The sequence below is a fragment of the Equus quagga genome, chromosome 3, assembly GCF_021613505.1.
Source record: "Equus quagga isolate Etosha38 chromosome 3, UCLA_HA_Equagga_1.0, whole genome shotgun sequence".
Taxonomy (NCBI): Eukaryota; Metazoa; Chordata; class Mammalia; order Perissodactyla; family Equidae; genus Equus; species Equus quagga.
The window spans coordinates 90,175,709-90,189,793 of NC_060269.1; the positions used below are offsets into that span (position 1 = coordinate 90,175,709).

The following is a 14,085-nucleotide window of genomic DNA, read 5'->3' on the forward strand; positions in this document are numbered from 1 at the left end:
ACAGGAATAAGTTTTGGAAATGAGAGCAGGCAAACATGTTACTTCAGGCAGGCTTAGCACTTTAGGGGAGCTTTCTAAAAATATTTGATGTAGATTAATTTAGCTTATATAGAATTGACTTATTTAGTTATTAGGTAGTTCAAATTTTAAAAAAAACCCACCAGAACTCTCAACTGAAATTCCTTAATTAAGAAATATGTCAGTAAAATTAAATGTAACCATGTACTACAAAGAAATTGAAAAAATTCTATTAAAATATTTTTAAAATTCATAAATGTCAGATAAAACTTGTTTGACTTTTAAAAAAGAAACTTTGTATACTGTGGCATTCTTATCAGAAAAAACAGCCCAGAAGCTCTTACATGCTGGGTCTCTATTTTTGTCTAAAGAGAAATTTCCTTCTTTTTTCTCTTTTTCCCTTTCTCTTTCCCTCTCTCTCTCTTTCATCTCTACGTGTATTTATAAGTTAAATCATAGCATCTAAAGGTTAGAGGGGATTTTAGAGATGATGTAGTTAACTGCCTTCTCTGCTTCTTGGGTGCCTGAATTCCCTGTTAGCCAGTTGATTTAATTCTCCATCATCTGCTGGGAATACCTTCAGTGAGTAGAAACTCACTCATGTTGAAACAGTCATTTCAACTGAATATTTTTGTTAGAAGTGCTTTCTTAGTGCTGAACTGAAAAATTTCTGTTTCTGTGCATTAGTGTAGTGCATCTGATGTGATATAGATTGTTCTAATCCTTCACTTTCACAGCCTCTATCGGTCAGGATAATCTTGGCTGTTCTGCCATAATAAACAATCTCCAAATCTCGGAAATTTAAAAAAAACACAAATTTTATTTGTTATTTGTACTTCACGATTATCTTCATGTCCATTGGGGGTTAGAAAGGGGCTCTTCTCATCATAGTCACTCAGGGCCCCAGGCTGACGGAGGAGCTACCGTCTCAGATGTGGCCGAGGAAAAGAGAGCTTTGGAAGGTCGTGCATAGGCAGTGAATGTTCTGGCCCGGAAATGACATACATCACTTCTACTCGTAGTTCATTGGCCAGAACTAGTCATATGTCCCTAACCTGGCACAGAGTGAGGAGGGTAGGAAGTGCAGTTCTACCACGTGCCCGGAGCGGGAGCGAACCAGAATACTTGGTGAGTGGCACTGATGACTCTCACAGTCTTTCAAGAATTTGGAGATGTGTCGTGTCTTTGTAGTCCTCTCTTGGCTAGGATAAAAATTCCTGCTATTTCAACTCGTTGTGTGATTTCTAATTCCTTAAGCCACCCAGACACACTATAATTTTTCTGTGTTGTTCCTGAAGGATATTGTCCAGAAGGGAACACAGTATTCCTGTTGGAATCTGGCCAGGACCATTTTTTTTCTTTTTGGCAGCCTAAAATCAGACAGTATTAAAGTAGACAGTGTTCAAGTTAGTCCAATACTTATGGGTTTTATAGATGTGGATTTAAGTTGTATCCTGAATAGTTTAGGTTCAAAGAGGAAGACAGCTGTAGTATAGTAGAGAACAGAGATTGGAGTTTTAAGACTTGGATTCAAGTCCTGACTTTGAGGAGCTGTGTTACACAGGGCATGTTGCTTAGTTGTCCTGAGCCTGGCTTCTGGAAGATATAACTTAACAGTATTGATGAGAATGTGAGCAGATGTGTTTTCCTGGACTTGATGTAAAGTGTTATTAAGATACTATGTGTTACTAAGCATTGTTTTGCATCCTTCTGCCTAGGTTCACCATAGTTCATTAGGGACTCAGATGTTTAAGTTCATACGTGGATACATATGAAATAGTGAACTTAGATCCTACAGTCCTTGTCGGTGTAAATCATCATCACATACATTTTTATACTATTATTGAAAAAGTCAAACTGATTGCTGCCTCTCATTGCAGGTAGGGTTCTTTCACAGTCTACTCCCGGGACTCCATCAAAGACCATAACAATATCTGAAAGTGGTGTTATTGGATCGACTTTAAATTCTACAACACAGACACCAAATAAAATAGCCATCTCACCTTTGAAATCGCCAAATAAGGTAAAAAAAAAAAAAATTCGCCACAAATGCCAAGTTTTATGGTTAATGCTTTTATTTTCTTACTGGTCACTTCAGATACTTCAGTTTTAATACGTCTCCAAGCAAGTTAGAGGCACTCATGAATACTGGATTATTTAGTAATGAAGGATATATAACAAATAAAAACTTACTCTAAACACCTAGTAACATAGTAATCATTTTGCATGCTAAGATGATTTCCGTGGCCCATATGAATGTGGATACAACAGAAATCTTTTGGATGAGGTATGTTATGTGTTTAATTCCTCTTCAGTCACTATCTGTGCAAAATTATTGTCTTTGGGTAAGTCACATATATAGCAACTATGTAAATTAAAAATGTTAAGTATAACTTTTTTTATTTTAATAGAATACTCCATGTCTTCTGTTTAAGCTATCCTGGACTCTATGGAGGCCTGAGCTTTTGCTGTGTAACAGAGTATCCAGAGTACTAGAAATTGCCATCAAATGCCTGTAACCATATTATCAGAGTTTTTTAAGCTTAAGTACAATTCATTCAAAGCATGTGAAAGTTTTTCATAATTGTTTTCATTTTAAGGTGGCAGAGTACCTGTCATTTGACTTTTAGGTCAAGTAAGTTGTCTTAGCTCACTTTCCTAAAACATACAGATGTCATTATACCAGCGTAACACTTGTGAAAAAGTTGTTTTAAAGGACATATTTAGGTGGAAACCCAAATGTCATTATTATGTAAGGTGCCACCTTGTGATTCTAAAAATATACTGCCCTTTGTGCCCAGTTTTTTTCTTTAATTTGTTACCGTCATAAATATAACAAATGTTAAATGTTTGCCTTACATTTTTTAAAAATTCTAGCTACTGGTTTCTCTTTTAATGAGACTTGAATTTAATGTATAAATATGTCTCTTACAGTGGGATTCTGCCTACGTAATAATGTAGATAATTATTTACTTAAATGGAATGAATTCAGCAGATGTTTGAGTGCTTACTATGTGCTGTGCACAGTGATAGGCACTGGGGATAAAAGCATGAATATGTTTTTAATTTCAAGCAGTTCAATAGGAAAGATAGACTTATGCATTAAGAATTGCCATACAAAACCCTAACAGTCACAGGTGCATTGGTGAGCTCTGCTGTGTGTGTCAGGCAAAGTTTATACCAAGGAGGCTATTCTTGAAAAGTCTTGACCTTAAAGTAGTTTGAGTCTTAGCTGTGGGGGAGCAGAGGTGGCTTTGTGGGTTGAGGTAACGAAAGCGTAGCTTTCAGGGAAGCTGTATTGCTTTGGTAGTGTGAGAGCTGAGGGTGCTGAGGTTAGATGGAAGGTCTCGTTACCTTCAGGGGAGTTTAGATTTTATTGTTCTAGACTTTTGTAGCTTCCCATGGCTTCTAGGACATGGTTCTCAGTCTTCTCTGCAGACTGGAATCACCTGGGGAGCTTTAATAACTACCACTGCCTGCTCTTATCCCCAGAGACTCTGTTTTAATTGGTCTGCAGTTTGGCCTGGTATCAGGATTTTTAGAAGCTCTCTAAGTGATTCTAATGGGTAGCCTAGATTGAAAACTGCTGCTCTAGGATAATAGGAGACTCTCATTTTAAAAACGATGACTCTTGTGGTATTATGAAAGATAGTTTGGGAGAAGGTAAGCCTGGATCCTGGAGAGACCACTTAGGTTAGTGATTCTCAACCTTGGCTTCACTTTAGAAGCACCTGGGACTTCTTGAAAGAACTAATGGCTGGGCCCTAGCTGACCCCATTTAGATCAGTCTGTAGGCTGGGGCCTAGGCATTAGATCTAATACTTTAAAATTCTGAAGTGTAGGCCAGGGTAGAGAATCACCAAGTTAGACTGTTATTGCACTTCAGTTTTGAGCTAGACTAGTAGTTAAGGGGATAGGGAGGAAGAAATGTATTGAAAGAGCTTTAAGACATAATGACTGGATGCCAGGGTCATAGGGGGCCAGAATCTAGGATGACTCTCAGATTCCTGACTTGGATAACAGAGTAGGTGGTGGCACCGTGGACTAGTATGATTGATTTATGGGCTATATGCCTGATGGCATACAATAAGAGCCAGCTTTATATTCTCTCAGCCTGGACTTTAGCCATGCCATATTGGATCTTCCCTCTCTGCTTCTTGACAAGAGGTCATTTTTAACTGTAAGAACAAGCCTTATTTTGGTGATTAAATTCACAAGTATAAAAAGTCTAGTCAAAAGCTTACATCCAGTTGAGAGCTTCTCCCCTCAACTCAGACCTAATCATGCCTCAGGGACCAGGTATTGGAGAAGAGGAATGTAATCTGTTTCTTCACTCCTCTACCTCCTCCCCCTTTCTGTTTTTGGTTTCTGATTGGAAGGAAGACTAGAAGAGAAAGGACAAAGTTTTATATGACTGGGACTATTGTAATTCAACTGCTGGTGCCGCACCTCTGTGTGGCAGGTGTCCAGGTGTGGACTTGCAGAGCTGTGCATTCAGGATGGTTTTTGGAGCCCCCTGTGGGTGCATCCGCATTGCCTGGTTCCCTGTCATGGGTCTGGTGCACACTTCAGCTACCTTTGACGGTCTCCTCTTAGCTCTCTCTTGGTTCTTGTAGTCTACCCTACAGCCTGTTACAGCTGAGTGCCCTTACTCCAGAAGGCACATGTCTTTGGCCCATGAAGATGCTTTAGCCCTTCTGCAGCATCTACTTGACTAATGGGAACCTATTAGAACCTAGTGATAAAAGTGCAGCTTGTCTAACTGCTGTCCTCTGTGTCATTGCTGTGCCATTTTGACAGCTCCATGCTTTCAGAACTTCTTGCTTTCAGAATTCTCCAGACTGGTACCAGTTTCTGTGTTCATGTGTGCCCTAAACTCCTGGCGATATGTGTCAGGTTCTCCCAAGAACTCTCTCACTGCGTTCAATTCTGTTGGCTAGACCAAGCTGGGCTCAAGGGTTTCTTTATCTCAGTATGTTGCCAGCCAAAGATTCAAATGTCACTTTTCCCTTCTTACAGCTATCACCCAGTCTATCCCAGAGGTTTTCTTGGAGAACTCCTGCCTTTGTTCTCGCTGAGGTGTAAAGCCCCAGCATTCTCTGTGTTTATGAATTCACTTCTAATTCAAGTCTGTTTTGTTTCATTTTCAGTAAGCAGGAGGTGGATGATAGGGATGCTGTCTTTTAGTAAGGGTGGCATAGATGTCTTTTTTATGCTGGGGGAAGTTTATCATTTGTAGTTCTCAGTTTTGGGGGCCTTATTTCAGCCAAATTTTGAGAGAATAGAAAACATATATACTAGAGAAGGAATATAGAAGGAGTTTGGGCAAAGAGATGTTGTTTAGTTCTTGGAGATGTTTGTCATTGAAATACCCAGTGATTATCTAAAGGAGGGTATCTTTAGAAGGCTGAAATAGACAGTGGCTAAAACTATGCATATAGATAAAATCAACCAGAGAGCATGAGGTTTTGTGTAGATTGAAAAAAAAGCAGGACTGGATCACAGAATGTTGAGTTGGTAGGAGAAAAAGGAGCCAATGGAAGAGAAGGAATGGTAAGAGAGGTAGTAGGAGAAACTAAGAAACGTGGAAGGAGAGACTTCAGGAATGATATTGGGCTACAATTTCAAAGGTCATAGAAGAGTCAATTAAGAAAAAGACTAGAAAGTAAGGATTTGCTGGAAATCTTGCTCTCATTGATCGAAAGTGGTCAAAAGGAAACCCCTGGGCACTCACCCTTTCCTACCTGCCAGCATTCATAATCTGACCATCTGCCTTGAATCTTCCAGGACTTCTCTCGTTATTTATCCCTGTTTATATTGGGTAGCACCAGAAAGCCCAAACTTCTAGATCACTTTCATCTCCCACACCTAGTCTCCCTCAGGCTGTCAGTATTTTCTGTCCCCTCTCTCTTGAAATCTTTCCAGCGTGTCCTATCTGGAGTTCATAATCAAAATAATCCCCTAAATCCTCAACCTCTTCACTGAATATTCCTTTTATCTTTTTCCTCGAATGGATACCTGGCTCTCCCTGAGAATACTGCTTCCCCTGCAGACTTCTTAAGTGATGGCTGTTTCTCTGCTTCAGCTCTTGTACCACTGAGCCTAGAAGGGGGGATGTGGGGGACAAGCATCTTCCTTGCTTCTTATTACAGTTTGCAGACCATTCTCCCTCTCTTCTCCATCTTTTAAACTAACGTTGCCAGGTTTGTTGTGGGAAGTTGGGCATGTCTAATGTCTTCTTAATTTACTGATATTATAGTTATCTCTTATTGTAGGACAAATTTCTTCCATTGTATTTATTTTCTAAAGTAACCCTCAGTTTTCTTAAGAACTTATTAGACATGCAAATAAGCATTAAACAAATGAAAATGTGATTCTGCATGGCTTTCTTTTTGCTTTAGATTTTAGCAGTGCTGTTATCCTCTACTTTCTGACTTTCAGTGTGTCTTTCGTCCTGTAATCTTACTCTTCCCTTTTAGTATTGTTTTTTTCTTGGCATATTTTGGTTTATTTCAGAAATGCAATGTGGTTTAACATTAAAAATCTATCCGTTGAATTTACAACATTAATAAGACAAAGGAAAATAATTATATGAATGTATACATCTTAACACGGGCAAAAAAGCCTGATAGTAGCCAGCCTCCATTTTGCTGCAAAATACTTGAAACAATAAAAATAGAAGGATAATTTCATAATTTGAAAAGGGAGAAAATACATCAAACTTTGTGTAATGGTGCGATATTGAACAAGGATACCCACTTTCAGTACTTGTTCAATTCTACTGCAGTCTGAGTTATGTAGTAAGGCAAGAACAAGAAATAAATGGTATCAGGCTTCAAAACAAAATAAAAAATTGTCACAGTTTACATATTACATTATTCATATTATTACGTTATTTGTATTATAGACATTATTCATATTCATGTAAAATTTAAGAATCTGCCGTTGAATATTAGAATTAATGTATAAATTTAGCAGATGATTAGATAAATAGTCGATATAAAAAATCAGTATTTATAGACCATTTGTGTTTAATCTAATTGTTGATATGATTGGATTTAAATCTTGCATCTTACTAGTTATTTTCTCCTTATCCCATCTGTTCTTTTTCTTTTTTTAGCTTTTTCTGCCTTTTAGGCAAATTGAATATTTTTTATGATTCTATTTTATCTCTACTATGGCTTGTTATAGTTAAATTTTTTTTTAATTTATCGATTACTCTAGAGTCAAATATACATTGCTGACTTGCCACAGTCTAACTTCACATTTGCATCACTTCTTGTAGGGTAAGAACAGCGCGGTGCTTCCACTTCCTCTCTCTGATCCTTTGTGCAGTCATTGTGAAGCATTTTACTTTTGTTGAATTTACATCTTATAAACGCCATAGTACATTTTACTATTTTTGCTTTACATAAAATTATCTTTTATAAAGCGATTAAAAATAAGAAAAAAAAGTCCTTGATTTCTTTTCATTTTAACCATATCCTACACACTTCCTTTCTTTGTGAAGGCCCCAGTGTCAGTCTCATATCAAACTCCTTCTTAAAGATCTTTCTTTAATATTTCTTTAAGGAAAATCTCCTGATGAGAGATTCTCTCGCCTTTTGTTTGCCTGAAAAAGTCTATTTTGCCATTATTTTTGAAAGATATTTTCATTGGGTAAAAATTCTGGGTTGACAGTTTTCCCCTAGTACTTTACAAATGTCACTCCATTGACTTCTAGATTGCACAGTTACTGGCGAAAAGTAATCTGTAATTTTTGTCTTTTTTTCCTTTGTGTGTAATGTGTCTTTTTTTTTTTTTTTCTAGCTGCCTTCAAGATTTTTTCTTTATATTTGGATTTCTGTGGTTTGACTATTATGTATCCACATATATGTTGTGTTGTTTTCTTTTTTAGACATATATTTATCTTGATTTTAAAGTTCCTATGATCTATGATTTATTTTCTTTTATTTTGGGGAAACTTTTGGGCATTTTCTCTTGAAAAATTTCTTCTGCCTTATTCTTTCTTTTCATTCTAGAACTCCAATTTCAAAGATGTTAGACTGATAAACTTCCACAGCTCTTGGAGACTCTATTCTTGCTTCTCTTCTCCCACTTTTTTCTTTGTCTTTCAGTTTGGATACTTTCTGTTGACATATCTTCAAATTAGTTGATTCTTTCCTCAGTTGTGTGGAGCCTCTTAATGAACCCATTGAAGAACTTCTTTATCCCTGCTAATAGTATTTGTTTTATTTCTGGCCTTTCCATTTGACTCTTTCATATAGTTTCCATCTCTCTGCTGCAGTTCCCCTCTGTTCCTTGCCTGTTGCCTTCCTTTCCCACCAAATCTGTTAACGTGTTAATCATAGTTATTTAAAAGTTTTTATCTGGTGGTTGCAACATCTAGGTCATCTCTGAGTCTGGCTCTAATTCCATTACTGGAACAGCCATCAGGATGTTTCTGTTTTGTTTTGGATATTTAAGCTTATCTGTCTTGGCTGGGGAAGCCATCTTCCCTTAAAGGGAGGTGACTTAGCATGCAGAGTGAAGCCGGGCTGTTGATTCCTGTCACATCTGTTCAGAGAGACTTCAGGGTAGTTGAACTTTTGGATACCTGAAGTTCAAGAAAGCTTTGCAGAGCTTGGATTCTGGAAAATTGGATCAAAGAAATGAGAGTTAGAAACCTCGAAATCCTTTCTTTCCAACTAATTTGGTCTTACAGTAAGTAAAATTCCTAACATGTGAGGCCTGGTCACACTTCATATAATGTTGATGGATTCTTTTCTTTCTCTTAATGTCTCTGTGGTCAACATGAATACGTCTTCAGAATAGCTTTCTCTTTACTTCTAAGTCTATGCAAATGCTCCGGGACGTCCTTGAACCCATCGTACGTATGCTGCTTGTCAGTTTTGCTCTCCTACCCAGGGGAGTGCTCTTCTGTCTTGGCCTTTATTTGGGCAAACAGATCTTTCCTGTTTGCCCTGCCTCTGGTAAGTAATTGAACCAGCACATTGCCATTTAGAATGCAGAATGTGCTTGACTCCCCTGTGAGGGATTTCAGAGCATAAGCTTTGTACAAATGGTTTAGTAGAAGTTTCTTACTTCTGTGATGTCTCTGCCCAGTATAACTTCTTGCATTCTTCTGCTTCTAGGTCTTCTAGCTTGGGTAGAATTCTATGAAGCTTCTATGATTAAATTCTAGATTCATTATTTTACTGTAGTTGCTTTATTATTTATCTATCCCTCCATCCATTAATCATCTTATTTTTTAAATGCATTTCAAAGTAAGTTGCACATATCCAGTATACTTCTCCCCATATATTTCATCAAGCATACCATTAACTAGAATTCACTGTTTTTTTAGAGGATTTTTTTCCTTTAAGGTAAAATTTATGTATACTGAAATGCTCAGATTTTAAAGATCCCGTTGGATGCATTTAGATCAAATGCATACCTCTGTGCAGCCCAAACCTCTGTCAAGATAAAGACCATTGTTCTCACCTTGGGAAGTTCACAGTTAAAGTAATTTTCCTAACTGTTTCTGAATGTATCAGGATGAAACAAGGTACCTACATTTGATAGGTTTTGGTAAAAAGCCTTTTTGAAATATTTCCTAGAAATTAAGAAGCAAACAACTTCAGATTATTAAAAATTCTTTTGCATCTAGTTTAGATAGGTTCTAATTTTTTTCTTTCTACTAAATTGAAGGAGGACTTAAGTTGGTTTTCAGATCATTAAAAATAATTTTTGATGGTAGAATATAATGTGATTTTGGTATAAAACTCAAAATTAAAAATATTAATGTGTATTATTACAATAAATATCCTTTGTTCATATATTCTTATTTGTGAAAGCAGTGTTGTTCACTGTTTATATTTATGAAAAAATACAGATAGAATTGGTGCTGAATCTCACTCTGGAAATATGTAATATTCATCTATGGATATAGGAATTAGTCTTTAAAAATGAGTCCTGTCCATCTTATTGAGAGATGTTTCCAATAAAATCTTTTGTGTTGTAATAATCACAATTTGTGATATATTTATGTTGCTTTGATTAATTGTATATAATAATTATATTATTAACTCAATCCAAACAAAATTATTTAATATTTAGAGCTTTACCTAGGAGGAATAGGAAATAATGCTTTTAAAATTTCAATTTATAGTCATGCATTGCATAATAATGTTTCAGTCAACAACGGACTGAATATTGGATGGTGTTCCCATAAGATTAGTACTATATATTCCAGGTGAGTACCATATAGCCTAGGTGTGTAGTAGGCTAGACCATCTATGCTTGTGTAAGTGCACTCACTGTATGATGTTCGCACACAGACAGAATCACTTAGTAATGTGTTTCTCAGAACGTATCCCTGTCATTAAGCGACTCATGGCTGTATGTACATCGTTTTGTTTCAGAGAATTATAATAAAAGTATTTCAAATATAAAAATGTTACATTAGAATAAAATTTTTTAGGGGATATTGAATTCAAATACAAATTCACAGAGGAAAAGGAATAATGTAAATTTCTGACTGCTAAAGAATGATTTATTTATATTCTTTAAAATATAAATACTAGTGAGTATCAAATCAATTTGTTGCTTTGATTCTTTTGAATACATTTTAAAAAGTGATGTGAGAATTTTATTTTTAAATGCTAATATTTTTAATAGGCTGGAAATTACAATAAACTGAGTGATGTTCTCCATCTCCCTAAAGATTGTCTGCGTTCCAGCCAGCTGGAAGGGAAAAGACGTGGAGAAGCACACGTGGGAGGCTTTTATGGGCCATACCTGGAAGGATGCGTATTGCATGCATTCACTTCACTAGCTAAAACTCATTCACATAGCCTTACCTGACTGCAAGGACGGCTTGGAAATAATCTGGCTATATGCGTAGGAGGCAGAAGAGAATATAGATTTTGGTTAGCAGCAAGAAGTCTGTAGCATAATCGTCCATATATAGCAAATAGTGCTACATTAGCACAGGTAATTGGCATTAGGTAGGCAGGAAACTGGGAGCCTGAATAAGAATGAAGATTTTCTGTTATAAAGAGCCACTCTTCCCATTCTGTTTATCAGTGGTTATCAAGTATTTATTTGAGGTCTGTGTGTGCCATGTGCTAAGACTGTGAAATACAGAAGAGTTACAGTGGTTGGGCAGACAAAATTGAATGCAAGTAAAACAATAGTGAATAATGAAATTGTGTGGTGTAGACTGGGTATAAGAGGAAGGAGAAAGAGATAAGTCCTAGTATTTCCTTGATTCACCATTCAGCAGATACTTACTGAATGCCTACGGTGTGTTAGGGGCTGTGTTCTTTGGGGAAATAATAGAGAGCAAAATAGACATTCGAACCTGAAGTCTTTGGAGTTGGGGGAGGGAGTGTGAAGGAATGAATCAAATAATTATACAAACATATATAATTGCAAAACCAAGAAAAGACACATGACATGTGGGATGGTTAGAGAAGGCGTCCCTGAGCTAAGGTTTTATGTGGATAGGAATTAGAGACGTCAGCTATGAGAGTGAAGGACTGGAAGTGAAATAGGTACGTACACATGGAAAAGTGAGACAGCTACTCTGATTGGAATAAGTAAAGCTTTGGAGGGAGTGGAGAGCATATAAACATAGGGTTAGATTATAGATAATTTTTAACATGAAGCAAATTTAGGCTTAAATTTGTCATTAAAAGGAGACTTATGGAATACTTCTGAGCAGCAAGAGATATAATAAAAGTATGAAAATGAAGTTTGCAAAAAGTTAGGCAATGTCTGTATGGTGGATTCAAGGCAGGCAGAGACTGATTATAAAGCTGATTTTGGGGCTGGCCCCGTGGCTGAGTGGTTAAGTTCCCCTACTCCACTTCGGAGGCCCAGGGTTTCGCCGGTTTGGATCCTGGGTGCAGACGTGGCACCACTCATCGGGCCATGCTGAGATGGCGTCCCACATAGCACGACCAGATACACAATTACCATATACAACTATGTACCGGGGGGCTTTGGGGAGAAGAAAAAAAAAGGATTGGCAACAGATGTTAGCTCGGGTGCCAATCTAAAAAAAATAAAAGAAAGCTGATTTTGAGTTGTTTTGCAAATATCCAGGCAGGAAGTGATATGAGCAATGACAGTATTGAAAAATTGAGAGAACAGTTTTGAGACAGAGGTTTCAGAAGTTAATAGCTTTTGCTGTGAAGCTCTTTCATGTTTGGCTTGGGGGTGGTCGTGGTGGTAATGAGTACAATTTGAAGTGAAGGGATTCTGTTTTCCTGATAAACTTTGACGTAGATTTTTCTAAGATTAAAAAGAGATGGAGGTGAGGTGACTACAGGCTCTAGGCTTCATTGATTCTGTTGCCTGAATTTTTATTTTATATATAGCTTCCTCATACCAGGACCCATTAGCCAGAATAAAGGAGCAGAAGGAATAAATGACTGAGAATTTATTCTCTTTTCTATGTTACAGTACTGATTTTGTTTTATACTTTTATAATTATGTTGACTGAATACCTGTGGTGTCCTGTTGCCATATTTTTTTAACTTTTTTTTTTTTTTTTGGTGAGGAAGATTCGCCTTAAGCTAATATCCTAATATCTGTTGCCAAGCCTCCTCTTTTTTTTTTTTGGCTTGAGGGAGATTAGCCCTGTGGTAACATCTGTGCCAGTCTTCCTCTACTTTGTATGTGGGATGCCTCCACAGCATGGCTGCTGAGTGGAGTAGGTCCACACCTGGGGTGTGAACCTGCAAACCTGGGCTGCTGAAGCAGAGCGTGCGCAACTTAAACCACTTGGCCGTGGGGCCAGCCCCCTAAAAACTTGTTTACTGTAGAAATTTAAAATATATTAAAAAGTTAAAATAGTGTAATTAACCCCATGTACCCTTTATCCAACTTTAGAATTAGTGGTTTGCATTGCTTTCATCTATGACCTTCCCCTAACTTTGGTTTTTTAAAAAATAAATCATGTCATTTCATCTGTAGATTTTTTTACATGTATATATAAAAAATAGGGACATTGCTTTTAACTTACCCATGTTCCTTTAATGCTATTAAATATCTAGTTAGTTCACATTTCCCTGATCATTTTATTTATTTTTACACTATGTTTGAATTTGGGATTCAGAAAAGTTTGTGAATGATTGATATTTCTTTTAGTTTCTTCATCTCTTTTTCTTTTCCTCATCTTTTTTTTTTTTTTTTTTTTTTAGAGAAAAGCAGGTTGTTATATTCTACAGTTTTTCACAGTCTGGATCTTGCTGGTTGCATCCCTATGGTACTGTTTATTGTCGAGAATTCCTGAAACCCCCATGGCTCCTATATCTTTACACCTTACCATATGTTTTTGTCAATGTTTTCTCCCAGTCTATGATTTACCTTTTTATTCTCTTAACAGTGCCTTTTGCAGAGCAGAAGTTTTTAATTTTAATAAAGTTTGACTTACCAATTTTTTCTTTCATGAAATGTGCTTTTGATGTTGTATCTAAAAAGTTATCACCAAACTCAGGATAACCTAAATTTTCTCCTTATATTACCTTCTAGGAGTTTTATAGTTTTAGGTCCATAATCCACCTGTGAGAGGTGTAAGATCTGTGTTGGGATTCATGTTTTTGCATGTGGATGTTCTGTTGTTCCATTTGTTGAAAAAACTATCCTTTCTCCATTGAATTTGCCTTTGCTTCTTTGTAAGAGATCAATTGACTGTATTTGTCTGGGTCTGCTTCTGTGCTCTCCCGTCATTCATTTTTAGTCTTTGCCAATCTACCTGATTAAAATATCTCACTCTTGATATTTTACAAAATTATTCAAATCTTTGTGTCTTCTGGACTTCTGTGGACTCTGATGCCCATTGGGTGGTTTGTTTTTTTTCCCTTTCATATTGAATTACTCCTTTGTTATTAATGTGGTTACAGACATTTTTCCCAGTTGGCTTTTTTTTTCTTGCAGAAATTTCGCACATTAAATTAGTCAGACTACTGTAGTGTCTTCATGAACGAGTTTTGAGTTTTTGAGTCATGCTTAGACAAATCTTCCTTACTCCAGTATTTTAAAATATTCATCTGTTTTTAAAAATTATTATTTGGTTTT

At 36.6% G+C, this 14,085-nt stretch overlaps 1 protein-coding gene across 5 annotated transcripts in view; it reads left to right on the forward strand.

The window, feature by feature from the left end:
- Positions 1-14,085, forward strand: part of LIN54 (lin-54 DREAM MuvB core complex component) — a 65,346-nt gene that overhangs the window by 21,584 nt on the left and 29,677 nt on the right. For all 5 annotated transcript variants that reach the window (XM_046656862.1, XM_046656864.1, XM_046656863.1 and 2 more), the window contains one exon: positions 1,899-2,041. In XM_046656862.1, the coding sequence (XP_046512818.1) occupies positions 1,899-2,041 (143 nt within the window). The remainder of the gene's footprint in view (positions 1-1,898; positions 2,042-14,085) is intronic.